We start from the raw sequence: 26,655 nt of genomic DNA, 5'->3' as shown, positions 1-26,655 counted from the left end.
GGAAGAATATAGGACGAATTTGGAAGACTTGCTAATGGAAGCAAATTCGTTTCTAAACGAACAAGCTTACAAATTCATTGAGATTCGGTGTCTGTATTCTCAAAAAAAGGCCGATAAAAACAAAAAAAAAAGAAGACACACGATCCAAATCCAGGTAAGTTTTTTATATATATATATAAATACATAAAATTTTGACTAAATTTTCCATAGAAGTGATCGCCAAGGAGGAGGTGATCGCCGAGGAGGAGGTGATCACGATGGAGGAGGAGTATTTGATCGACGAGGATTTGGAGGTGATCGCCGAGGAGGAGGTGATCGCCGAGGAGGAGGTGATCGCCGAGGAGGAGGTGATCGCCGAGGAGGAGGTGATCGCCGAGGAGGAGGCGATGGCCGAGGAGGAGGCGATGGCCGAGGAGGAGGTGATCGCCGAGGAGGTGGTGACCGGTACACACGATCGATGTAAGTATATTTTATTATAAATTTTTTATAGAAATCAAATCTTATTTTACTTTATAGCTTCATGCAATGTGATCACAAATACCAATTTTTGGCTTCGAGCCATTGAACTAGTTGAAATGGACCCATACATTTCAGATGTAAAATTCAAATATTTCAACGTGCACAAAAAAAATTACTTGCTTATAAAGCTATAGAGCAAAAATTGCGCACAGAATTTGAAAAGCTTCCCCGCGGGAACTTTTTGGCCCGAAAACTTGCGGCTATTCGCCGCAATGCGATTCGAAGCTACGAATCAAAAGGGGAGAAATCGAAAAATCCATTTATTGAATATGCACTTCAGTAAGTTTTTTAATTAATTTGGAGTTACGTTTTTCCATTTTTCTTTTTTTTTTACAGTTGGAAACAACGAAATGGAAATTTGTGATTTTAATAAATTTTTGTATAAATATATATATAAAATATATATTTTTTTGTATAAATATGTATAAATGTATAAATTTTTCTAATAATTCTAATAATAAATTTTTTATGAGTCTGAGACTGATATTTCGATGTGTTACAAATGGAATGACAAAGATAGCACGCAGAGAAGAAACATGATTGCCACAATCATATTCGAAGAGCAAAATAATATGATAGCAGCTATTTTTGCGGCGACCATGTAACATTTTAACCTGCAACCATGTTGGCTCAGTGAACATGGTTCTAAGAAAAATACAATTGTCCTCATCTAAAATGTTATTATATTGATAAAAAGAATTTTGTTTCCATTAAAAGACAATGGTCACGATCTAAAATGTTATGTTATTCGTCAAAAATGTTTTTCTTCTAGTTAAAAGAACATGGTCACAACCTAAAATGTTTTGATTTTTATGAAAAAACTTTTTTCGTCGTCGAAAAAAGGACGCCACTTGAGAAAAGAAAACACAAAATCAACTTTATTTATTTGTTTTTATTTATTTATAAACTAATTCATTGTTTATTTGTATTTATAATGTCGTGCAAGCAAACTTCACATATTTTTACACACTCTAGTTTGGTTCAATTTCAACAATAAGTAATCATTCCATATTTACTTCGTGCCCATCAAATGAACAAACGCAGACATCATGTAACTGCAAATAAAAATAAATTATACCATATATCAAAATGCAGAACAAAAACCAGGTATATTTTTTTCAATTACACTTTCCTTTTTTGTATTCACATAAAACCACGTGCCATTTCTGAATAAATAAATTAACACAAAACACAATAATTCCGTATTCTCCGTCCATTCCAAGAAACAATCAACACACGACTGACGCGCAAAATGAAAATCGTGTGTACCTGCTCAATGTTTTTATAAAATTCTTGTCGCTGCAAAAAAATTAAAAAATTAAATGGTCACGAAAACAATGTACATGGTCTTTATGGCCATGTAATGGTTGTAGACATGTCTATACGCAAACTATAAAAATATTTTTTTCTCTGCAAAAAAGTCAAAAAATTGAATGGTCAGATACATGATTTTCCTGACCATATAATGGTCTCAAATTCTATCATTTAAATAATAGAACATGTTTGCGGCATTTGAGAACCATTTAAATGCTTATTACCAACATATATTTTTCTCCGCTCGAAAATTATTTTTACAAAGACAAAATACATGGTTTTCGCGACAATTACATACTCTAAATAAGCATTAAATGGATGCGGCAACCATGTCCAAATATGTTTTTTCTGTGCGTGAGTAGACCTCCTATATTATGAACAAATAATTACAGAAAAAAACATATTACTATAGTAATATAGTCCCCACTTTGACAGATTTCCTGATTTTGTAATCATAATTTGGAAACATTGATTTTTTTTTATCTATATCCAGGTTCAGTTCAAAGATGGCCTAAGTTTCAATTTTGCCCCAATATAAATAATTATGTATTATTAAATACCAAGAAGCACAAAGATAGAATTTTTATTGTTTATAAAAAAATAAAAACTAATTTCTATATTCGATAATCTTTAGCACGGCAGTATTCACATTCAAAATACACGAAATACAATCAAGTCACGACATAATACGCTTCGATATTAGATTGAATTTCAGGGAGGCATTTCAAAATGTTCAGTTGATTTAATTTCGATGCCAAATTTGGTTGGTGATACGGGAAGAATAACAAGGCTCTACGTTATGCTGTATTTTACATTGATAAAAAGCATCTTAATGAGCTTCCATACGACGAACGGTTGTCGCTTGATTTACAATTGGAGCTCAATGTCAATGATTCGGATTCGTCTTTGTGAGATTATTGTGTTGCTCTCTATACTGCGAATGGCAGAATCGCGATTTTTAGTAAATCAGAAAACATAATCGGTGAAAATTCATACAGTGAGTGTCATAACAAAATCGTACTGCCCACAAATAAATTCGTACAAAATTAATAATATTGAATAAATGACATGGAACTAAATTAAATAATTTTCTCTAGTAAAATATGTGTGAAATGTATGGCCTATATATATATATATATATATATATATATATATATATATATATATATATATATATATATATATATATTATATATATATATATATATATATATATATATATATATATATATATATATATATATATATATATATATATATATATATATATATATATATATATATATATTTATTTATATATTTATTTATATAGTATTTAGTGCTGACATTGTACGTTGACTGGAGGTAGGGCCTCCCATTATATTCGGTCGTGTGATTATATGTCACAGTGGAGTATAGGACATGATAGGTAGGGTGGGGTTAACAAGCGAATGTATCTCTATCATTTACATACAGTTTGGAGATGTAAATGGTGGAGGACTGAGCTACTCATACAGTTATGGAGACATAAAAAGAGCACGTTTAGGTGAAATTTAACTACATAGTGGGATGGGATGTTAGGTGCCCTTGGGGAGGAGGGGGTGTATCTACGTACCTGTCTTGAGAATTAGAGGGAGATATAGAGAAGTATTAGTTTTTAGTATAAGGAGGGGAGTGGTGGACGGGGATGTACTGTAGGTGCTATACAGCTATGGAGACGTTGATGTCGTCCAAGTTAGCACAGGGGGGTTGGACAGACGGACGTATTTTGCAGTGCAAACAATAATGTTTGTCATGTAAAAAATGGACTGAATTCAGGATTATAGGTACTGGGGACGTACGGGACTGATTAGACTAGACATGGTTGGTATTGATAGGAGGGGAGGGGTGGGATATAGGTCATGGGATCTTTTTCTTCAATAGTCTGATTCCGGACTGCAAGGTAGGGCCACTGGCCGGAAAGTTGGTATAGTGGTCTAGGAGCATGATTTGTGTTCCGTTACTGAGCAGTATAGAAAATATTGCCCGTTAGGAGATGTTATAGGAGTCGTTATTAGACTTCTATATTAGTTCCTATAGATATCCGCATATGTAGGGGACAAGGCTGGGTTTAATTACTGAGACTGGTTATAGGACTTATGGACGGGTAGGGTGTCTGAGGCGGATTAGATGGGTGGGCATATGCCTGACATTGACTTACGGACGTGGGAGTCAGGGAATTCCACAACGTAGGTATGTTGTGTTGAGTTGCCTGAATCTGATGTCTGGTAGATAGGTATATCAGATGGAGGAGTCTAGGATTCCACAGAATGGTTGTGTTGAGTCTTGGAGTCCTACATCTGCAGTATATATATGTTTTATATATTATTTATTTTATTTTATTGATTTTATTTTATATTATGTACCCATAGGGTACATTGTAATAGGTATATATTATATATTATATTTTCTAGGTGGGGGGGTAGGAAAGCCTACTGATGAGACCCTGTGGCGTGGGTCGAAAGCGCTCTAGGCAAGCCAGATAGGGCCTGAACGGCAAAGTTAGGATAGAAATAGGAGATTTTCCTCATTTAAGAGGACATTACATTCACTTTTAGGGTGGGAGTGTTGGATAGGGTATTATTGGTATATATTATGAATTTATTTATTTATTTTATTTTTAAATAGTATTTACTTATTTATATATATATATATATATATATATATATATATATATATATATATATATATATATATATATATATATATATATATATATATATATATATATATATATATATATATATATATATATATATATATATATATATATATATATATATATATATATATATATATATATATATATATATATATATATATATACATATATATATATATATATATATATATATATATATATATATATATATATATATATATATATATATATATATATATATATATATATATATATATATATATATATATATATATATATATATATATATATATATATATATATATATATATATATATATATATATATATATATATATTTATTTATACAGTATTTAGTGCTGGACATTGTACGTTGACTGGAGGTAGGGCCTCCCATTATATTCGGTCGTGTGATTATATGTCACAGTGGGAGTATAGGACATGATAGGTAGGGTGGGGTTAACCAGCGAATGTATCTCTATCATTTACATACAGTTTGGAGATGTAAATGGTGGAGGACTGAGCTACTCATATAGACTTGATTTGTCACTAAGAAATGTTTGATACATACAAAAAATTATTATAGCATTGACGACGCATCCCACTATACCCAAAACAATGTGATAATAACGTTAAGTTAAGATATATTAAGGAAATTTAACTTCGTACTTGCTTTTTTATATATAATAACACCAAAGCAAAACAATTTAAAAAATAATGAATAATGCAATTATTTAATGAAATAAACTCTGGTAGGATTTCATTCACAAACAAAAACTATTCCATAAGTAAAGATGACCATTGCCACCAGAGATATTGTTAACTAAATGTCCGCACGGAATATTCTATATAATTCAAGTAACTAATGATGTAAGAGGTCTGATCAAAACATTTTTTAAAAAGTATTTACCCCCATAATAAAAAAAAATTAACGTAAACTTTAAACCATACAAATTCATTCAATAAACTGTCAGTAAATTGTTTTGAATATGAACATAAAGTAACAAAGTAATCATCCCCAGATATAATACACTTTTTTCCAGAGTTTTTTCCAATCCTCGAAACACTTCAGAAATGCCAATTTCGTTTTTTGATTGCATAACTTTTCGTCTTCAAAAATTAATCTATTCAAAACTAGCTGGTTTACGGATGGAACTGAACATTGTATTCCATATTGATCGTACGAACTTGTGGAAAGAATTCATGATGTACCACGCCATTGTAGTCGAAGAAAATAGTGAGCAAAACCAATACCATGACTCGTCAACAGCTCCTGAGCGGTGTCCATGCGACGTTGTATTTGGTCAAAATTTAGCAATTTAGCAAACAAAACAAAAATACAGAGCACGCCTAAACACGACTGACCTCTTTTTCTATCAATAACAAATTGACAATAAATAATGGCTGATTTTCCCAATATATAACAGACATAACAAAATGCGAAAATCGAACATACGGTTACTTTTTTTTATAAGAACTCTTATAATGATTTCTCAAAATTTTGTAGAGCGAACATTAAAGACAAGTGCAACCACCGGGAAAAACAACTAGGTTAATTTTAGAAATTTATAATTAAACTGTAGTACCAATGCCAATATTTTAGAATATTTATTACATATACAGTAGATAACGGATATAAGCAAATCTCATATAAGAAAAATATGGATATAAGAAAGTTAATAAAAAAACACCATACTTGCTTTTTCTTAAGAACAATGATTGTCTATAAGAAAAAAAAAACGCATATAAGAAACAAAAAATGTGTGTTTTTCCTACTGTAATTAATTTTCTTCCATTGCTAATGAACATTTTCGTTTGAAGGAAAAAATGGGAGAAATTGCAAAAATGCCTTTAGCGATATACGAAGTTAAAGATGGGCGCATTTGTGGTAAAATTTACAAATTTTACGAAATTATGAACTGTTTTGTCAGAAATACGGTTTTAGTAAATCGTTAAGTTCATTGCGTAAAATTTTTTTAGTTCATTTAACTGACGTACACAAAAAATTATTATTTTAACTAATAATTATTATTTGAAATTTGTGTGGAAATTGCCCTGACGAGTGTTGAGTGTTCATATTTTTCAAATTTGTCTTTAACTCTCTCTCGATACCAATCCTTACCTTATAAATGTGTGCCCGGATCTTTTGGAAATCTTATATATTCCGCATTTGAAGAAAAACTCAACTTGGTATTGTTTCATTAGTTGTTTTCATTTGAGTACATGGATGATTTATTTCATTTTTTTTTGGAAGCAGGTGGTAGTTAGTTAGACTTATCGTGTTATTTTAAATTGAATCAATAATAATAAATTAATAATGATATATACGATACGAGTGTGTAAAATATAATAAATGAATAAGTTTTAAAACTTTGAATTTGAAAAGAATTCCCTAGGACAAAAATTCTTAAGAAATTCAATTGGAATATACATTGATACATTGGGCCACTGAGGACATGGCTTCAATATACCCGCAATCTGAATTATATATTGCTAAAAATATATAATCGATTGTCATAGTTTTAGATAATAGCTCCAAGATAATGAATTTTAGGAGATTTTAGCTTACATATTATTAGAAAATTGTTAAAGCTTAAATAAAAACCCATTCTTCGGGTATGTGAGTGTTATGGGCTCTACGGAACACTTAAAATAGTATTTAACTTCACAAGTATTTTGTACAAAAAATTTATCCAACTAATTTCCAGGAAAAATCTGCACTTCAAAAGTAGGGAAAGTTTGCTGGCAAGGTTTTTTCTGTTTTTGTTTTTTTTTTTACTATGGTTTTAAAGAAACTTAAAATTTCTTAAAATTAGAAAAAAATAAAATATATGCATCGAAGTGCGTCTGTGTGTGTATGAGTGTGAGTCTGTGTTTATCCATATGGATTGGTTTATTACAGTAAGCGTCTATAGTGGCTCTAGTGCTGTTGAACCATTTGGACTGGCTTCCAGTTTGCGCCATACTACATTACACATTTCGCGCACCAATGCCTTTTCACCATCATCCATTTGATCGATGGCATTGCCGGTTAGATGGCCCAATCTATCGCGTTCTAGTTGCTCTCGAACTTCTAAAACTTGTAGAGCTCGTACAACAGCTTCTGGCCGACCAGATATGGGATCGACTAGGCCATCATTTAATGCAGATGGCGTAGACGCCGATGACGATGTTTGTGGTATTTTTTGGTTTTGGTGATTTGTTGTGCTGGCTGTTGTTACTGTCGTCGCAGCAGCTACCGTCGCTGGATTTGTGACATTTGCTGGTTGATGTTGTTGCTTTGGTGGCGGTCGATGTGGCTGCGATTGTTGTTGGCTTACCAAATTGGAATTTGTTGCACTTGTGGCCGTATTTGTATTATTGGTCAAACGCTCCTCCTCCAATTGTTGTATACGTCGCTCGAGTGATCGCACATATTGTAATGTTTGATCTTGCAGTGTGGAACGTAGATGAATATCCTAAAATTGAAATGAGAACAATATATCACATTAGAATCGAACATCCTATTGATTTAGTTTCTGTTACGTACTGGCAATTGTCTTTCGTAATTTCTTAAGGCGGTAATATTTTCATCGGCATTTGTACTTGAACTTGAACCGTCCCCATCATCTCGCATTGTATTTCGATTAGATGCTCCACAATTCACACACAACGAGTTGGCTGCGATGTGTGCCCTCTCTTCGTCTAGATAAAGGCAGAGCTCTTTGAGTTCTAAATTATCTGTAATTAGTTCTTGCTGTTTATCGTCCAATTGTCGTAGTTTATTCTGAAAATAAAATGATGGCAATAGAAAACAAAAGACTTAGAACACAAACATCCAAGTCCAAAGGTTTTTGTAAAAATTGACGCCATTTCGCCCTTCCGGTGTTTTTTGCTATATCTTTGAAAGTCGATTGGTCAATGTTGGTAAATTAAGATTAGGATATCGGTAATAGTCTATAATTAATTACCCCAAAAAATTTTGTAAGAAAAGCCGTTTGGCATTTGTCTCATTCCCATTCTTCATCCGATAAGCTTTAAAATCAGATTCCAAGATTCCAATTTCTACATTTTAATAGCTACATTAATAAGAAGTTCACCACTGTGGTATCACAATAGTGAGCCTGAAAATATCGGGCTGCCACTATACCCAACTTAACCCACATTAAATATTGGCTATATTGATCCTTTATCTGTTCTAGTCTTTATCTAAGCTGTCCTTGGTGTCATTTCATTTATATAGAAAATGGTAAATTTATTTTCTCCTGATAAATAGGTTTTAAGAGTCCCATCGGACGTGTTTTCCATTGTTTTCCAATATCATAATTGAGCTCTTGGGAATTCTTCTTCTAATTCTGATATGATCCTTTTTCATTTTGGCTCAACAATATCAAGTTTTGTATGTTCAAGAATAATAAATAAAGATATAAAATTCACCCACCTGATAAGCGGCCACTTCCTGACGCATTACACTTGCTGTATATCGTCCAAATCTTTGCCATTCTCGTGCCAGTTTTCGACCCTTTTGCCTATCATCGTCCAGAAAACAGCATAAATCTCTAAGCTCCTGATTATCGTCCATGAGTCGTTGATTTTGCTCCTTTAGGGAACGCAACTCATTGATTAATGATTGGAGTTGGCGGTTTTGTTCGGCCGTTAAACGAGGCGTTGAGGGGATACCACCACCAGTTCCACTGGATGTAACCGAGGCATTTGGCGAAGGATGATCTTGATCCGATTTACGTACAAATTTTAACATATCCTGTTGTTGCTGTTGTAGATGTGTTTCCCCCGTTGACGATGGATGATGGCTGTTCAGATGATTGTTATGGATACCGTTGGTGGTTCCACCGTTTTGCTGAATATTTCTCAAACGTTGCTGTAAATGGGATTGGTTACCACCGTTTTGATGTTTTTGTTGTAGATACCGTGAGGCACTCGAAGGATTTTTTAAAGATTCTGGTATGTAAACGCTCGAGAGCTGTGGTATCTCGGGTGGGTACTTTAAATTTAGGTTGTTACTCTGTGAGGGATCGGAAAAATATGTTGGATAGGCGGCGGAACTAGTTGGGGCGGAATTGGCGGAATTATTTCCGTTACCGTTGGCTAATCTTTGAGAATTCAAATTTTTCAATATTCCCGTATGTTGTGGCTGCGATTGGACGATGTTGTTGTTCGGTTGCGGTGGAGGTTGATAACGAGGTGGTATTGAATGGGCTGGAGCCTTTAGATGGCTCGACGATTTAAGGGATTGCAAATGGTAAAAACTTCTCCTATTGGCGGGATTCGTTAATTGTTCGTTATTAGCGGCGGCCGTAGTACTGATGGCGCCACCAGACCCAGTTCCAGAAGCCGTTGTATGCGTTTGTGTTTTACTCGCCAACGACTGAATGGCGGCAGACGGTTGATGTATTGTGGCTACCGTTTGTAATTGATTCCCTTGGGGTGGTTGGGTATTTGCAATGGCAGACGTAGATCCTGTCGATGTCGCAACCGTTATATTATGTTGCTGATGTTGGTGCTGTTGTAATGTTGCTGAGGGTATGAAAGATCGCCTTTGATGTTGTTGCGGTGCCTGCAATTTACTTATGCCGTTTGACGTCGTCGACGAAGATGATGCCTTCAAGTTTGTGCTATGCTGTTGATGATTGTGCTGCTGCTGTGAATGCTGCAGGCTGTTGGGAGAAGGTTGGTGAATATGTTGATGACTCGGGTGGGGGTTAGAATTATGCGAAAAGGTTTTACTAGACGATGAGGAGGATGTTGCAGTCGTTCCTGCTGCAGTTGCGTTTGCACTCACAATCAAATTTCCATTAATTTTGTTTGTGTTAGTAACGGCGGACATTGTCAGTCGTTGTGTTACCATTTATTATCGCTGTGTGGTTTGTGTGTGTGTGGCAAAAAACTCCACTCCTTTTCAATGGCCTAAGGGTATCTTTTCGGGGGAGAAAAAAACCCTTCTCAAAGTACTTCTCTGGAAACCATTATGTCGTCTGTCGGGATGCATGAACATAGTCTATGTCCAAAAGACCTACAGACATCAGCAAAAACCTAAAAAGAGAATAAAAAGAAGACAATTATTGCAATTAGCGTATGATGCAAGGCTGTTAGGTAGATAGCGAGCAATCCAATAAACCACCAGCAAGAAACTAAATAACTAACAAACCCACCAGACAAGGCATACCATGTAGATAAAGTTTTTTTTGGTTTAGGAATTTCAGGCTTAATTTTGTTGTCAGGGGGAAAAATTGTTTATTGCATTCAATCCATGGAAGAAGGTTTATTAACGGTTGGAAATATATCTGGTGCATAATGCTTTTGCTTTACACCAGGGTTTTTATATTTAAATTTAAGAATCGTCTAGTTTTGATTACATCGTTACTGTAACGGCAAAAAGGGCCAGATGTGTTCCGGTCCACGATATTTTAAGCGAAGAATGAGGTTCTGAGTACTCAGATCTTTTAAACATGTACCTATAAGTGGTGTCAAATACTATGTTACATTCCTTGTGAAGTTCTCTTGTCTCTGCTATGTGGTGTTCGTGAGATATCAATAGCAACATAAAATTGAAACGATTTATCGAAATTATTCAATGAAAAAAGTTTTTATTTTTTTAGGGAGTTCTTGGATTAGGTTTCTTTGATTATGAAATAAACTTGAAGACTTACTACTGGTTATGATTCTTTTCAATTGGCTAGACCCTACGTTGGGTATTTGGGGACTTGTTTTCACACACGTAGAAAACACATGATTGCCCAATCAAACTAATGTGATCATAATAAAAACTGTTATAATCTCGTTCAAAAAGATTTTTCTTTATACGAAAGGAATATGAAAATGTTATGGTCTAACACAAAATATTTGTTTAACTGTTGAAAAAGGCATCATTATCAACAAATATGTATGATCTTAAATAAAACAGTTTTTATGATTCGAAAATAACTTTAAAATGTTTTTGAATGGGTCGATTTTCCAAAAAAAAAAAACTCTGTTCATCATTTGTTTGGAAAATTCATCCCGTGACAAAAATTTATTATAGATTAATATGTAATTTAAACAACGTTTTACAATCAATTATACAATGTCGTCAAGAGAAGGCGATAAAAATGTTGCATAGAAAACATTCCGATATGGTATAAAAATGGTGACGTTGTGACTGCTCATTTTTGGTTCGTTTGTGGCATGTAATAATGTGCGGTGCCTAAATGGTGCAACACATAATTAAATTGTCATCAACGCTAATGGTGGTGCAACAGTAGACGAAGAAGTACCAATAGAAAGTGAAATGGGTCTTTAATTATTTCACATGTAGCGAGTGAGTGAGCAAATGTAAAACTGAAACAAGTGACTTGATAAATTCCAACTTACGTCTGAGTAATGACTACCTTTGACAAAAGGCACCATTCAATTGCAACAGGTAAACAAACAAGCCAGCTTTCGAGTAGATACCACACGCAACCCAAAGGTTGGCGATGATGATGATGTTGGAAGCAGACAACATTTTACGATATGCGTGCATAAATTTATTACTACCTCAATCAATGTCGTTGAGTGTTTTTGCAGAGCAAACGATAGTTACTTGCTTTACATTGCCATTAAGCACTTCCAGGAATATATCGACATTTAATTGAGTGCTTATATATTAATTTCCTTTTTTTGAAAAACTACCACACTTGCAGAAAAGTTAATTGAACTCCCAATGAGTAATAATTTCGTGTTAAATCAAGTGGAAATTAAGATATGTGAGACAATGGTTGTATAAATATTTTATTTTCAAATTAAAACTTGGTGACATCAACTAGAAATGTTGAGAACAAAATTTCATCGTCTGGATACTACAGAGCAGTATCTTCTATTTGAGTAAGATTTTGTTTAATGAATGGAGGTTATATTCTCACATATACTTATGCTACGTCTCCAGCAAACATAAAATACATGGATAGACGGATTAGGACATTTTTACACAAATTTAAAATACCCTGAATTTTATGACATTATGGTTTAGGTTTAAAATAGACCAATCCGAGCAAAAAATATTTCAGCAGTAAAATTTAGTTGCGCTTTTTGGTATACAATAAAGTAGGCAGTGCATCCACTCTGCATGTATCGGCGGCAATAACGTAAATGAGTAATCAAACAAGTATATGATCATTCGTTTACGTTATTGCAACCAATTCATGCAGTATAGATGCGCGAAACGTAGTGCTGTTTTCCTTCATACCAATAACAATATTGCTCTTTTCTGAGCAATAGTGTTATTGAAATGAGCAATTATATCAGCGCTATGTTGAAGCTGCTATAAATCGGGACATCGCCCACAAAAATCAGCGCTGATTCGGTTGTTTTGTAAGAAGTTGGTACTGCCTCTCTCCCTTACAATCCTGCTGAAATAGTGCTCCATTTTTTGCTGGGATATATCAGCATTTTGGTTTGTAGGTCCTATGGAATCCCTAATTTCTAGACAGTTCGAACTAGTTTGACTCGGGCTCTTTTGTTAAAAACGCCCATATAAAAATTTCGATAACGCATATTCTCCACATCTAAGGCCAATGACTCATATCTTACTTCATTCTTCAGTCTATTTTCGATGTTTTCTTTTTCCCGATTTAAGATAGACATTTTCTTTCTTGCTGAAATAGCAAACACTTTCTGCTATTTTCAAGCTAGATTATCCCAAAACATGTTTTAGTTTAAGTAAAAAAACAAAAATGTTTCGTGAAACAATAAAAATAATATATACACCCAAAGAATTTTGTTAGTAGAAAATGCAGCTGTTAAAACAGAAAAAAGTCTGCTGAAAAAGGGAAAACACACGGATGAAAAAGACTGTTTTTCATATGTTTGGCTATAAACATTATATGTTTGGAACACAAAATTTTAAACACAATATTTTTGAGTGCAAGCATATAATGTTCATAAACTAGCATAACATGTTTGGGACATATATGTTAATATGTTAGAACATATTATGTTTGGGACATAAAATGTTTGTAAATATAATATGCTTGGATGCAAACATATATTAATTTAGAAATAGCCTATAAACATATATGTGTTTAGTAGCTTGGAGCGCTATTTAACAGGGAGCGATATTGAATTAAGTTGGTGGTTGTTGCTTGTTATTACAAAATTAACATTTTATTTTTCCTTGGGCAATTGATCAGCTACTTCTTTGATCCTTACAAACTGTGTGGTCCGCTGTTCGAATCCCCGTCCGGCAAAAGGTAAAATTAAAATAAAAAAAATCATACAATTGAATAATTTCTTCTACAATGTTTGTATTACAGAAAAAGGTGCTATGAACTAAAAAATCTCGTGGAAGTGAGAAAGATGTGGGGGAATATACAATTGGGCAGAAACAAAAATTTGAGCATTCAGGTCGAAAACCTATGTTGTTAGCACCTATATTACCTGTTTATTTTCACAATTCATTATGATTGTAAATATATAAATAAATAAATAAAATTTTGAGCACAATATTGTTTGGGAGAATTTTTTTAAGCATATAATATTTTTGGGTGCAAAATGCTTCCAAACATATTATATGTTCACATAATAACATATTGTTTTTTGGAAGACAACATTATTGAATTTGGATGCAAAAATACAAAATGTTTGGAACTTAGACTACCCAAACATATATTGTTTACACCAATATGCTTTCAAACATATTATATATTGGAAGAGATCAAACATATAAATGTTTGGGCAATACCCAAAAATTTATATGCTTGAAGCAAAATATGTTTGGGAGTATATGTTACAGAAGCGATTTTTTGTGAGCGTGCAGTCACTGTTTGCTGAAATAGCAAACATTGTCCTCTATTTTTTAAGCTCGATTACACTAAAACATGTTTTAGTTTGGCTGAAACAAATAAAAATGTCTACTTAGGCTAAAACAACATTTTTTGAATATCTATAGTATTTGCCCAAAAATCTGAATATTTATCAAATTGAGGCATAACAGCTAACAAAATGTTTGCTGATCGCATTTAGGAGATTGTAAGTATATTACAGTGAAAAATATACCAGAAACTACTTTTGGTTCATAAATACGCTTTGGGGAAAAATTTTATAATTTGCTTTAGACCTTGAAGTACAAAAATATAACAGCATACATCGACTGCTGTTTATAGCAGACTTTTTTCTATGATTGTAATAAGGGTGTCTTGTATTTTCTCAAAAAAATGAATATTTATTAAATTAAGGCATAGTAGCAAACAAAATGTTTGTTGATCGCTTTCAGGTTTTTTTTGATGATATTAATGTGCAGGAATAAAAAAAAAAACATATTTTTAGTCCATAAATAACTTTGGCTAACATTTTATTATTAAATTAATTAAATTTAATAATAAATTTTTTACAATTTCTTGTTCGTTAGACCCTGAAGTACAAAAATACAACAATAGACACCGACTGCTTTTTATTGCAGACTTTTTTCTATCGGTGTAGGTGAAGGCATATTTACGTCTCAGTTCCTAAATGTTGTATGTACCATATACTTTTATTTCTTAGATATAATAAATATACTTTATTATATTTTATAAACATGTCTTCATATGGTTGGTTTTGTTGAGTGTAATACTGTCGTTACTCAAAATAAAAACTTTGAAAACGATACCAGATTTAAAAAAGGCCCCATTTAAAGCGCAATAAACGTTTATTTATAGATCAAACCTATAGACATTAATCCCATATTATCAAATTAGGATGATGTCATTGTTGAAATCATATCATTTGTAATGATGGTGGTGTTAATCCAAATCTTTTTTAATCCCTTTACTACTGTATTTTGGGAATTTTTGTTTACCAGCAAACAAATCAATAAAACATAAATATGTTCTGATACCCCAGATTACTAATGCAATATGATTCATTGATATTAATTTTGAGATTACGTAGGAAAAATATTTTACCATAACTTTTGAAACATAACTGGCAATTTTTAGATTGAATCCATGAGATATCATATAAACAGAGAGTAAATAGGGGATATATTAGAAATTAGGCCATTCGAAGTCACTATAAACTTGAAACCATGTCTATGTTACTTATAACTTACAAAGTTTTTATTTTACCCTCGGCCGATGGTAATTGATAGCAAACGTTAATAAAGATTATAAATGCTCCAGCTGGAGGATGGAATCATGTAAAGGAAATTAACATTTATCTCTAGATCAATATGTCTATTGTAATATGACCATTTCCTTTAAATCATTAAATTGCCATCATATTTCCTCTAATTATGTATATCCATGAAGATGGTAAACCAAACTAAATTAGCCAGTTTAAGATATTGATTCCCAAGCCGAGAAGAATAAAGAAAGGAAGGAAAAACTATAGCTAAAGAATGGAGCCGTGTCAAAATATGCGAATAATTATATTATAAATTAATTTGTTCTATGGCCTTAGCCAACTATTCCAATAAAAATAGTAAAACTAGAGTGTTATTAAACAGTCTGGTATTAAAATTATAATCAGTGTTTGATAACGCTGAAATGCTATATCTCAAAGATGCCTTTTACTTGAAACACGATATTTCTAAACTCAAATTCGACTTAGAATCTGGCTAAGAATGGTTAACAGATTTTTGAAGTTCTTTTTTATGTCATTCGGTACTATAGAATTTTTAGGCATTTTACTAAATGTTTCTATATTGTAAACTATAATAGTTGCCCATAAGATTATAATTTTTATGTGTATTAAACAGGAATGAGTGCTCTCTCATATCCTCTTTTTATAAAAACTCACTTTTATTTGTGTATTTTGGATTCACTGCAGTTCATATAGGTATACAACAATATTTGTGTAATACCTACGCTTTAAAGAATATCGATGTTGACTGTAAAACGATGGAAGCAAAACTAATAACTTTTTCTGCCTGACACTGGTATATAACACGGGAAATGGTGAAAATAGGAATCTCTTATCAGTAATTGTTCGATTCAAAAGAAGTTAAAAACTACTAATGACTAAATTGTTGTAACGTATTGCGTTTCATGGTGCATTTCTTTCTTTTCGAATACTTGCATTCTTTCGCACTTGCTTTCTTGATATATAACATACATATTTTTTAACACATTAGAGATTCAAACTATTTTTTGTTTTTTGTCCTTTTCGAATTTTCAAATTCGATTAATTTAAAAAATATTTTTCAAAATCTATTAATTGTAAAATGCACTAATCGGTTTTTAATGTTGACCCTAATAAACTATTAATGTTGCCAAAAATCTACTAATCGACTCTTAAGGACGTAAATTTATCATAGAGGAAATTTTTGGCACAGGAATTGTATACCACCAATTCACTAAGGTTCGTTAAGTTATTTTGTAATGTGTTCTGTCAAACATTTTGCTCCTTATAATAAATTTGTGTGTTTATTTTTGTCAAAAAAGGGAAAAAACTACCTATTCTGTGAAACATACTTAAGGACATCCTATAATGAAAATGAATGTTTTTTGGATGTATCAAAAGTGATGATTTTGGTACACCTTGAAAATGTTCTGCCAGGACTCTGTTTACCAAATTAACAAATAAAGACATTTTACACAATTAAATTACTACAAAAAAAGAGAACTTTGTGGCTACCTCCTCTCATAAGTCAGTGGGTAAAGGAAACGCGGAGATGTTAAAGCTGACGTTGGTTTTTTTAGATGACTTCACCTGAATGAAGACTTTTTTCCTTTCCGTTTCATAAGAATCAGTCTTTATTATGCATTATTTACCACCACTCAGATGGCGATGGTATATTTTGTATTTTATTATTAGCCATTTCCTCCGTAGAGAACAATACCAAGACCGCACCATCAACATTAAACCAAAACAAAAACGACATCCAAAGAATCCATTGTGCATTTTTCTTGGGTTTGGTATCAGGGCGAAAAAAAAACTCTTTGGGCCGTATTTCGAACAATTGTGTTGTAAATCATCGAATTACTCATGTATCCGATATAACATCACAGAGACCACCACAAAGATTCCTATGTACCTCCACTCTACATACCAAACACTGGTTGAATGCATTTCCAACAAAACCTCCAAAGTGAAGAATATAATCAAGCTCGGCTTTGATAGGTAATAGGGGACTAAATGATCTCAAAATAAAACGCAGCAAAGTGTATGTCAGGGATGCAAAAGTTGGTACAATTGTTCTAATTTTGGTACATTCCACAAGTGAAGAGCATATTTAATCATAATATCATTAACTGCTATTTAATATCCTGAGGTCTTTAGAAGCAACACTGCTAATCATTTTTAGATCTAACGACGTGATGTCTGAGAAATGTTTCATAACAAAATATTATGAGGAAAATGGAGCAAGCACATTAGACACATTTTAAAATTGCGAAATTATTATTATAATCAAGTAGGATGGTTAATATAAAATATTGTTGGATTTATTTAAAATGCGATTTTTATGTACCATTTCATTATTTCAGGTGCCAAGATGTCAAATACACAATAAAATATTTGCACCATTTTTATAAGATCTAGTAAAACAAATAATCTTCTTATTTTCCTGTATGGGGCAATTCTCTTTTTCTGTAATAGTGGCAGTACCTCTACTACTTGTATCATATTTAATTATTTTGAAAGTTGATATAATTATAAAGCAAAATATACATTTTTTTGTTTTCGTTGGTACAATTTGGTTTTGCATCCCTGCCACAGGCACAGAATAATGAGATGAAAACGAAAGGTATCACTGAGTAACATTTCGGATGGAAGCTTGCATATACCAAACAGGTATTATGGAATGGATCTGTGTGAACCTTTTTATTGAAATTTAAACCCAAATAAAAGAGAATGTTGCAAGTGGATCGATAAGAAGCTTAAAATCGCAATGCAACATTGTTTGGGGTTTTAGCTAAGATTGGAGAGAAATCAAATTAAACTCGCTGACATAAAGAAATTAACGGTTAGGTATTGCAGTTCAGACCATAGGTCATAAACCCAAACATATATATTTTTTAGTTGTGGCAACAAGTTTACATTATTTTTTCGAAATGCGGTATTGAAAAATAGTCTTTTCCGGGAAGGCCTTATTGAAACCATAACGCTATTTAAAGTTTCGATTAATATTGCTGAACATCAATATAAAACTGAAAAAAAAAACAAAATGTTGTCGTATGGGCAATGGTTCGAACCCACGACGCTGTGTATACAAGGCGGACATGATAACCATTGCAGTGTAGAAACCCTAATTTTGAGTAAAAGAAATAATGGGCATTTGTTAAATTTAGTTTCGCTCCCCGATAAAAGGGATGTAAAAAATATGCTCAACTAGGGTTTCTCTGGGTTTTCATGCTACATAATGTTCATCCAAGCTTTTGTTGCATCAGCGAATGATGCAACAAAGCTTCTCTGACAGGTTCTACTCAAATTTGTGAAAGGTTAATTATGCGTGAGTACAATTCGTCACGTTTACTGCACCATCGAGTAGTACATACGAGTATTAATTTTGCCTTGGAGTCTCCCATTAAAATAAATCTATTCTCCAGTTTGCCTGTTTTAAATCTATTAATAATTTTATGAATATTCCTGAGAATTGAAGCTTCGAACGTATCATCATCTTGGATATCATCGAATTCGCTGCTTAGCTGACGCTACTGAATTCTTTGGAGTTTGCGACATTTGTTACTTTTTCTATATTTATGAAACGTATATGACGTTTAAACTTTGCGACAGTCGCAAACTTAAAAATTTTTGATACAGACCATCTCTGATCTAAAGGCCGATTTATATGAAACTACGCCAGATTATGCATCACTATGAACCATTGTTGGAAGGTACAATAAATTGCGCCGTTGAGCGATTTATATAGGAGATGAACGATATTTGGGCGATGACTTTACAATAGGAGGAAAGATAGATAAATGTTATCTGTGTACTAGTTTTGAGTAAAAAATCTTCACTTTAAGTCGAGGTGCTTCTTTAAGAAATGCTTACCGTTAAGAAATCGCTTTCTTCGGTTCGAAACCAATAGCGACTATGTAAGGTTTTTTGCGTGTAGGTAATCTGATGATTGGAAACTAACACCAGCCAAGATGTGTATGATTGGCATAAATCCCATTACTTTATTGTAACATATACGAAATGACTAAGTACAACAGATATATGTTCATGAGATGTCAATCAGCATGAAAAATTTAATCGATACTCAAATTCACCATAATTCCCTAATATGGCACAGAGGTGGTATTAAAATGGGGGGAGAGAGCCAATAATAATGCCAGTTTTCCAACATAAACCTTCATGTATGTATGGTATATTACATTGCCAACCAATACTATTCCATATCTCTCTTCCTCCCTTCACCATCAGCCATTGACAAACACAAACAAAAGAGCTCTAAATCTGTCAGAAGATCGAGCAACGATGCCACAAATTGCGAAATGCCAAAACAAAAATCACAATAACATCCATCCATAGCTCAAAACGACTACAAAGGCCGCCTAAAAACTAATTCGCCAAAAAGCGGAGGAGAGACAGAACAAAAATGTAAAAATAACATCGTGGGTCTCAGTTACGGTTAATGAGCAGTAATGCCACATTGATTACCCGACCGGCTGGCTTGGTATGATGGTCCGTCTGGCCTAATGTACAACGATGTATTTTTATTTTTTTTTTTTTTGGAAGTACCCCCCAAAGTGGATGGTGATTCGTCGTAGTTCGTTTGTCGACTTGCGGAAATGTATGAAAATTACAAAAACGTTCCCCCTCCGTAAAAATGTAAAGAATATTATTTTCACACGTAGTGTCAGTTGGTAGTGCAAAAAATTAGTCACCGTGATTACAGGCTTGCAACGGAACAGTGAAACAAACGGAATTTTTGCAAACTTTTAACATCATGATATTTAGATTTTTCTTTCTTACAATATTGCCACATTTTCCAGTCAATAAGATAAAGTGGTGGATTGTACAATCTTACCATTTCAGACATATTATATTTCTTATAATCAACTAGATCTTGACCGTTATACAATTTTAATGTCTATATTCACATTTTTGTATTACACTGTTAGAAAAATATGTTTTTCATATGTTCCGATATAAACAAAATGTGTTTCGGGCACAATTTTTAAACACAATATATTTAAGTGCAAACATGTAATGTTCCTAAACTAACACTAAATGTTTGGGACACATATTTTAATATGTTAGAATATATCATGTTTGGGGCATGAATGTTTCATAAAAATCATATGTGTGAATGCAAACATATATAAATTTACAAATTTCGACTAAACATACATATGTTGTGATATTTTATTCATAGCGTCAGAGAGAGTATAGAGAAATAAATAGAGATGGAAACCGGAAGAGTTGACAAAAGATATCAACATAACACAGCGAAAGAATCAAAAGAGAACAATTTCTGTGAAACCGATTGTATGTTGTTTCGGAAAACTGTTTTATGATAAGGCCAAAAATTTGATATGCTTAAGTCTAAATATTATTTAATTTGAATAAAGAGAATAGACATTCGGAACCAAGAGAATAGACATTTGAAAAAAAAACAGCATATGTTTTCGCCTTGAGAGCAGCATTTTATGTATGTGTGGACATGTGGTTTGTTTATCATTTTGGCATTATGGACACAATTTTTTTCTTGGTTCATAAAAATAACGAAAGGGCACTATACTCTTTTTAGAGTTGGGACAGTAAAATGAAATAAGGAGGAAATAGTGAAAAAATTACACAGTAAAATGTGTAAAAACAAAGTTTAGTTCCTCTTTATTAATAAGTAGTCCACGAGGAGTTGACGGACACCTTCAAATATAAAAGCGGGCATTAAGTTCGAGTTTTGCAGCTAACAAACATATTAATGTTTCGGCAGTATCCAATAATAAAGGGTGATACGGTCAAAATTTGGTCAAGGGAAAACGCGTGTAAATCGGTGAAATCGTTTATTTAAAAAATCAAATTAAATTTCTTTTTCAAGTTCAATTAGTATAAAATTCAGGAAAAATATTCAGTTAGGCTTTCGCTTTTACAAATCCGAATTGCCGGGCCTCACGCTTGACACCTGCCATCAGATTTTGTACAGCCACCTTGTCCACCTTCTTCGCCGCAGAAAGCCAGTTTGCCTTGATCTGCTGCTCGTCCTTAGCAGTTTTTTGGTCTTCTTTAGGTTCCGCTTGACAATAGCCCAGTATTTCTCAATTGGGCGGAGCTCTGGCGTGTTGGGAGGGTTCTTGTCCTTGGGAACCACCTGCACGTTGTTGGCGGCGTACCACTCCATGGCCTTTTTACCGTAATGGCCAAATCCGGCCAAAACAGTACGGAACAACCGTGTTTCTTCAGGAAAGGCAGCAGACGTTTATTCAAACACTCTTTCACGTAAATTTCTTGGTTGACAGTCCCGGAAGCTATGAAAATGCTGCTTTTCAAGCCACAGGTACAGATGGCTTGCCAAACCAGATATTTCTTTGCGAACTTTGACAGTTTTATGTGCTTGAAAATATCTGCTGCCTTTCCCCTTCCTTTTGCCGTATAAAACTCCTGTCCCGGAAGCTGCTTGTAGTCGGCTTTGACGTAGGTTTCGTCGTCCATTACCACGCAGTCAAACTTCGTCAGCATTGTCGTGTACAGCCTCCGGGATCGCGCTTTGGCCGTCGTATTTTGTTTACCATCGCGATTTGGAGTCACTACCTTCTTGTAAGTCGATAGTCCGGCTCGTTTTTTGGCTCGATGCACGGTTGTAGACGATACACCCAGCTTATTTGCGGCATCTCGGAGAGAGAGGTTAGGGTTTCGCTTAAAACTACCGGCAACTCTCTTTGTCGTCTCAGCGGCTTCCGGTTTTCGATTTCCCCCCGATCCAGACTTCCTGGCTGTCGACAAACGTTCCCCAAACACTTTAATTACATTTGTAACGGTTGATTTGGCAACTTTTAGCGATTTTGCCAGCTTTGCGTGCGAGTATCTCGGATTTTCGCGATGCGCGAGCAAAATTTTGATACGCTGCTCTTCTTGCTTTGACGGCATTTTGACAACTGAAGAGTGAATTCCAAAATCAAAATAGAAGCAACATTCTACACACACACACCTTCAAAATGAGGGGTGTTCAGGTTTTTTAAATGCAAAATTGAAAGAAATACGTCAAGTTTATATTGACCAAATTTTGACCGTATCACCCTTTATATGTGCTTCCTGCAAAATATGTTTGGAACATATGTTAAAGAAGCGATTTTTTTTGAGGGTGTACATATGTACGAAATTAAAATAAAGAGCTCATCGTACGATTAATACTTAACCGCAGGATAGATCACCGGTTAGAAAAATTTGTGTATGGGATCAGATGTTTTATCGATACGATAAATAATAATAACTTAAGTTTAATGAAAAATTTTTTTTTTTTTAATTAAAGTATCTTTCTCTCAAAGAAATTTGTTTTGTTTGGTTTTCAGTGAATATCTTATGCGTCGAATTTCCCATTTTCTCCTCGACATTCAAAGTTATAATCCTAATCGAGCTCATAATAAAAAATATATGAAGGCAATAGTATCTTCAAAATAAATCCTAACCTATTTTCAATCATTTTTATCCTAAATTTAAACAAAATTAGCAAATAATAGGTTATTTAAATGTGGATGTTCTTTTCTGGTTTAAGGTGGGTATTAAGTTCGAGTTTAGCCGCTAAATGGTCAGTTTTTACGATTACTTTTCTTTAATAATCCATTTTAAGGAATACAAACTTAGCTTTGGGCTATTCCCCATCAAGTTATACTGAAATTTGCAACAAATATGTATAATTTTATGCCTTTTTTACTCATTTAGTTTTCACTTTAGCGACTAACTCGAACTTAATACTCACCTTTAAGGACAATTCCCCTTACTTCAAAAATATTCGTTTCACATGGAAGTAAGTGAATTGTAAGTTTTATATCCTATGGTTTATAATCTTATTTAATAATTTTTTTTTGGGAGGGTAAGGCACCGTGGTGCAATAAGTCGTGAGTTCAACCCAAGTTACGACCGAACACCAAAACGTTTTTCAGCAGAGGATTATCCTCTCTCAGTAATACCGGTGACATATCTTAGTGTTTCAAAGCTTCTCTAAGTGGTTTCAGCGGAATGTGGAACGCCGTTCGCTATAAAAAGTAAGTCCCTTGTCATTTCGCTAAAACATATAATCGTGCAGCAGTGATAAGAGAGATCTTCACCACTGTGGTGAAATATCGGGCTGTCACTATACCTAACCTTACCTAAAATATTAAAATTTTAATTTTGATACCGAAATGTATCCATTCGTGAGTAGCTTTTTTTAATACTCAGCAAAAATAAATCAAATTTGTATTATATATTTATATAACCTGCGTCTTTGTCTCTTTACAAACTTATAGAGTTTGTGAAAATCAAAATCATTGAATCCGAGTAAACTCTTTTTGAGCCCATAGAAAAATTATTTGTAATATGTATATTTAAATGGCTCCCACAATTTTGTATCAGCGTTTTCAATCAACTGCGCATCACTGAAAACTTTGCCCTAATTCATCTTGACGACCCCTTTTTGGAATACCAAGCAATCCCACATAGAATTCTGAGCTGGACTGAATGGCTCTTTTGCTTTGTAATTTATGTTCACTCACCAAGTAAGTAAGCCTCTACTTGGATACGAATATGAGGAAAATTCTTTAGTTAGTCGGATGACTTGAATTCATGGATTGGGGCTAATATTTCCAAAGGAAGTCTCACTCGCACAAGTAATCAGCTCCAGTGGTAGAGGAGTGGGAAAAAGTCATAATAATGCTGATTGATAGCTTTTGTATAACTTTATATCATCTTTTGTTGGTTGTTTTTGGCAATCTCACGCCATTCACTAGAAGAGGGGGAAATGATATAACTAACCAGCCATGGATTGATTTTTCATCGTCTTGGTGTTCTTCTTTACAATGAAACAGGGAAAATTGGAATATAACCTTCGACGCTTATGATTCGCGGCAATAAAAGTGAATTGTGTAGTAGAGTATCCAACGAATGACCTTCATATTCCAATTTGATCTGTTTCCCCTCAGCATTTGAAGCACTTCCAACGTGCGGTAGGTTCCCATATGCGTACTGTCTTGACTATTCAATATTACCTATTCATGGGTCTTGTTTTTTGTGCTCTTTTGCATTGTGGACTTTTTTATTATTGCTGATCTCACTTAGCTTTTGTGCGTATTTGCCTATGCAAAGGAACGCTTGACTTCACACGCACAACCATTATTGACGACTTTATGACCACTATGGATGATGAAAATGTTTTGTCATGGATGTTAAGATATTCAATGGGCCGAGGTATAGCTGGAAGTGGTGTCCTTCCCATAATCAATGGAATAATTAACATGTCTAGAGGAGGTATTAAGATAACTAAAAAGTTGTCTACTCACATAGTATGGTGATTCAAAGCACCGAGTCATTCCAAGACAAATGGAGAAGTAGTCAAACATTTTCAGTCGATGTGTTGACAGGGCAAATATCTGGCTACTTTCTAAGTGAAAATGATGGCATTTTAATTAAATCGAATAAGAAATAATGACAATGTGATGGGTAATTTTCTTGGCTTAGGACTACTTTTTCAGTATTATACTAAATTTATTTTATTATATTTTTTATATTAAATAAATCGTGAAATATGGCCATTTTTTCTATTTAATTCGATATCAATGTTGAGTTATGTAAGAAAATCTCACAACATTACCCAGACGTCCTCTGTGCAGTATTGTATTGTATATCCAGACTCTATAAGGCAATATTTCAGTATTATCAGACATTAAAGTAACAAATTGTTCATCATTTAAGCACCTAATTATGCTGTACTCACACAAATCAATTAACATCATTATCCCCAACATTAATTATTAGGATTTCTGAAATAACAATAACAACCAAAAGAAACGACCTAGTAATTAATTCGAGCCCATAATCAATTTAAATATCCCATAAAAGTATCAATGGTATTTTGTATATCTGGCATGTATGCGTGCGTGTGTATCAAAATTTATCACTCTTTCTCCCCTACCATACCTTCACAAGCAATTTATCATTGATAACTGAATTACACATATTTTTCTCGAGTGTTAACAGGCACATAACACAACATCATTCGTATATTTGGGAATTTTTGGGCGATTTGTTTTGAATGCCTCTGGAAAAAAAACATTATCATCCGAACCATGAAATAAGTGTTTAATTAAAGAAAACGGCATGAAGCACCACTCAAACACTTGGAAATAAAAACATTAAACTACAAGTAAATAAATGGAAAATTGTTCATAACATTTGAAGTTTGAATTTGGATTTGGGTCCTAAGTTGAGAGTCAAGAAGAAGTACACATGGGTTATTATTATGTGATTATTTTGTACCTACATGCCATTCTCGTTGAGTGTGCTGGAGCCCAAGGCTGTTGGTCTGTACACAAAGAAAAAAATATTTATTATTTGATTGCATTCTACTGTTATTTGCAAAATTAAGTGGATTATCAGATTTTGAGCTTGTTTTAATTTTTTGAACTAAATTATCAGTTATACGGAAATTAGATATAATGAAATTAGGGATATAAAAGTAAAAAAAAGAATTTGTTTTAAATATAGGATTAGATAAGAATAGATTAAAAATATATTTAATCTATCATTCTATAAGGCTCACGTAAAAATTCAAAATCTATCTTATGTAGCGTAAAAACATCGTCTCCAATCAAAAATAAATGTACACATCAAGAAACCTTTTTAAGTTTTTAGAGTGTAAGCTTAACTCTTTTTTATTGTTTTTAGATTATGCCTAAGTGTTAAATTGCTTTGATTGGACACACATCGTACAACCAAATTATTAACAATTTCATGAAATTTTATTAGAGCCTTAATGTTTTCCCTCATAACGAAATGGTAATTTTCATTATAATTGCAAAGACATAGCATCATAAAATAACTCAAATGCTCGCAAAAGTTTAAAGCAATTGATTTTAGTAAACCCAAAAAACTGAATAAACTTCGGTTTATAATAGAGGGGCTACACTCAACTAAAATTAACTAAAATATTATACGAAATGAAAAAAAATGATTTAAAGAGAATACATATTTTTCAAGTTTTGAGGAAAAATTGGAGTTATAATTTGTTGAAAATTCTTTAGCGCTATACGAAGTTCAAGGCAGACACAATTTGAGTCTAACTTACCC

General features: G+C 33.2%; 1 protein-coding gene across 2 annotated transcripts in view; it reads right to left on the bottom strand.

Moving 5' to 3' along the window:
• Nucleotides 1-6,703: 6,703 nt before the first annotated feature.
• Ccdc85 (coiled-coil domain-containing protein 85) overlaps nucleotides 6,704-26,655 on the bottom strand; it is a 56,408-nt gene continuing 36,456 nt past the window's right edge. The window contains exons 2-5 of one of the 2 annotated variants that reach the window (XM_075297889.1): nucleotides 25,850-25,891; nucleotides 8,933-10,542; nucleotides 8,042-8,278; nucleotides 6,704-7,970 (exon numbers count right to left, since the gene is read on the bottom strand). In XM_075297889.1, coding sequence (XP_075154004.1) covers nucleotides 7,422-7,970; nucleotides 8,042-8,278; nucleotides 8,933-10,357 — 2,211 coding nt within the window. In that variant the 5' untranslated portion in view covers nucleotides 10,358-10,542; nucleotides 25,850-25,891 and the 3' untranslated portion in view covers nucleotides 6,704-7,421. The remainder of the gene's footprint in view (nucleotides 7,971-8,041; nucleotides 8,279-8,932; nucleotides 10,543-25,849; nucleotides 25,892-26,655) is intronic. The other variant, XM_075297888.1, reaches the window with a different exon arrangement.

The sequence above is a fragment of the Haematobia irritans genome, chromosome 2 (genome assembly GCF_050003625.1).
Source record: "Haematobia irritans isolate KBUSLIRL chromosome 2, ASM5000362v1, whole genome shotgun sequence".
Lineage (NCBI taxonomy): Eukaryota > Metazoa > Arthropoda > Insecta > Diptera > Muscidae > Haematobia > Haematobia irritans.
Note: the sequence above shows the minus strand (reverse complement) of the source record. Positions and strands in the feature narration are given on the sequence as shown.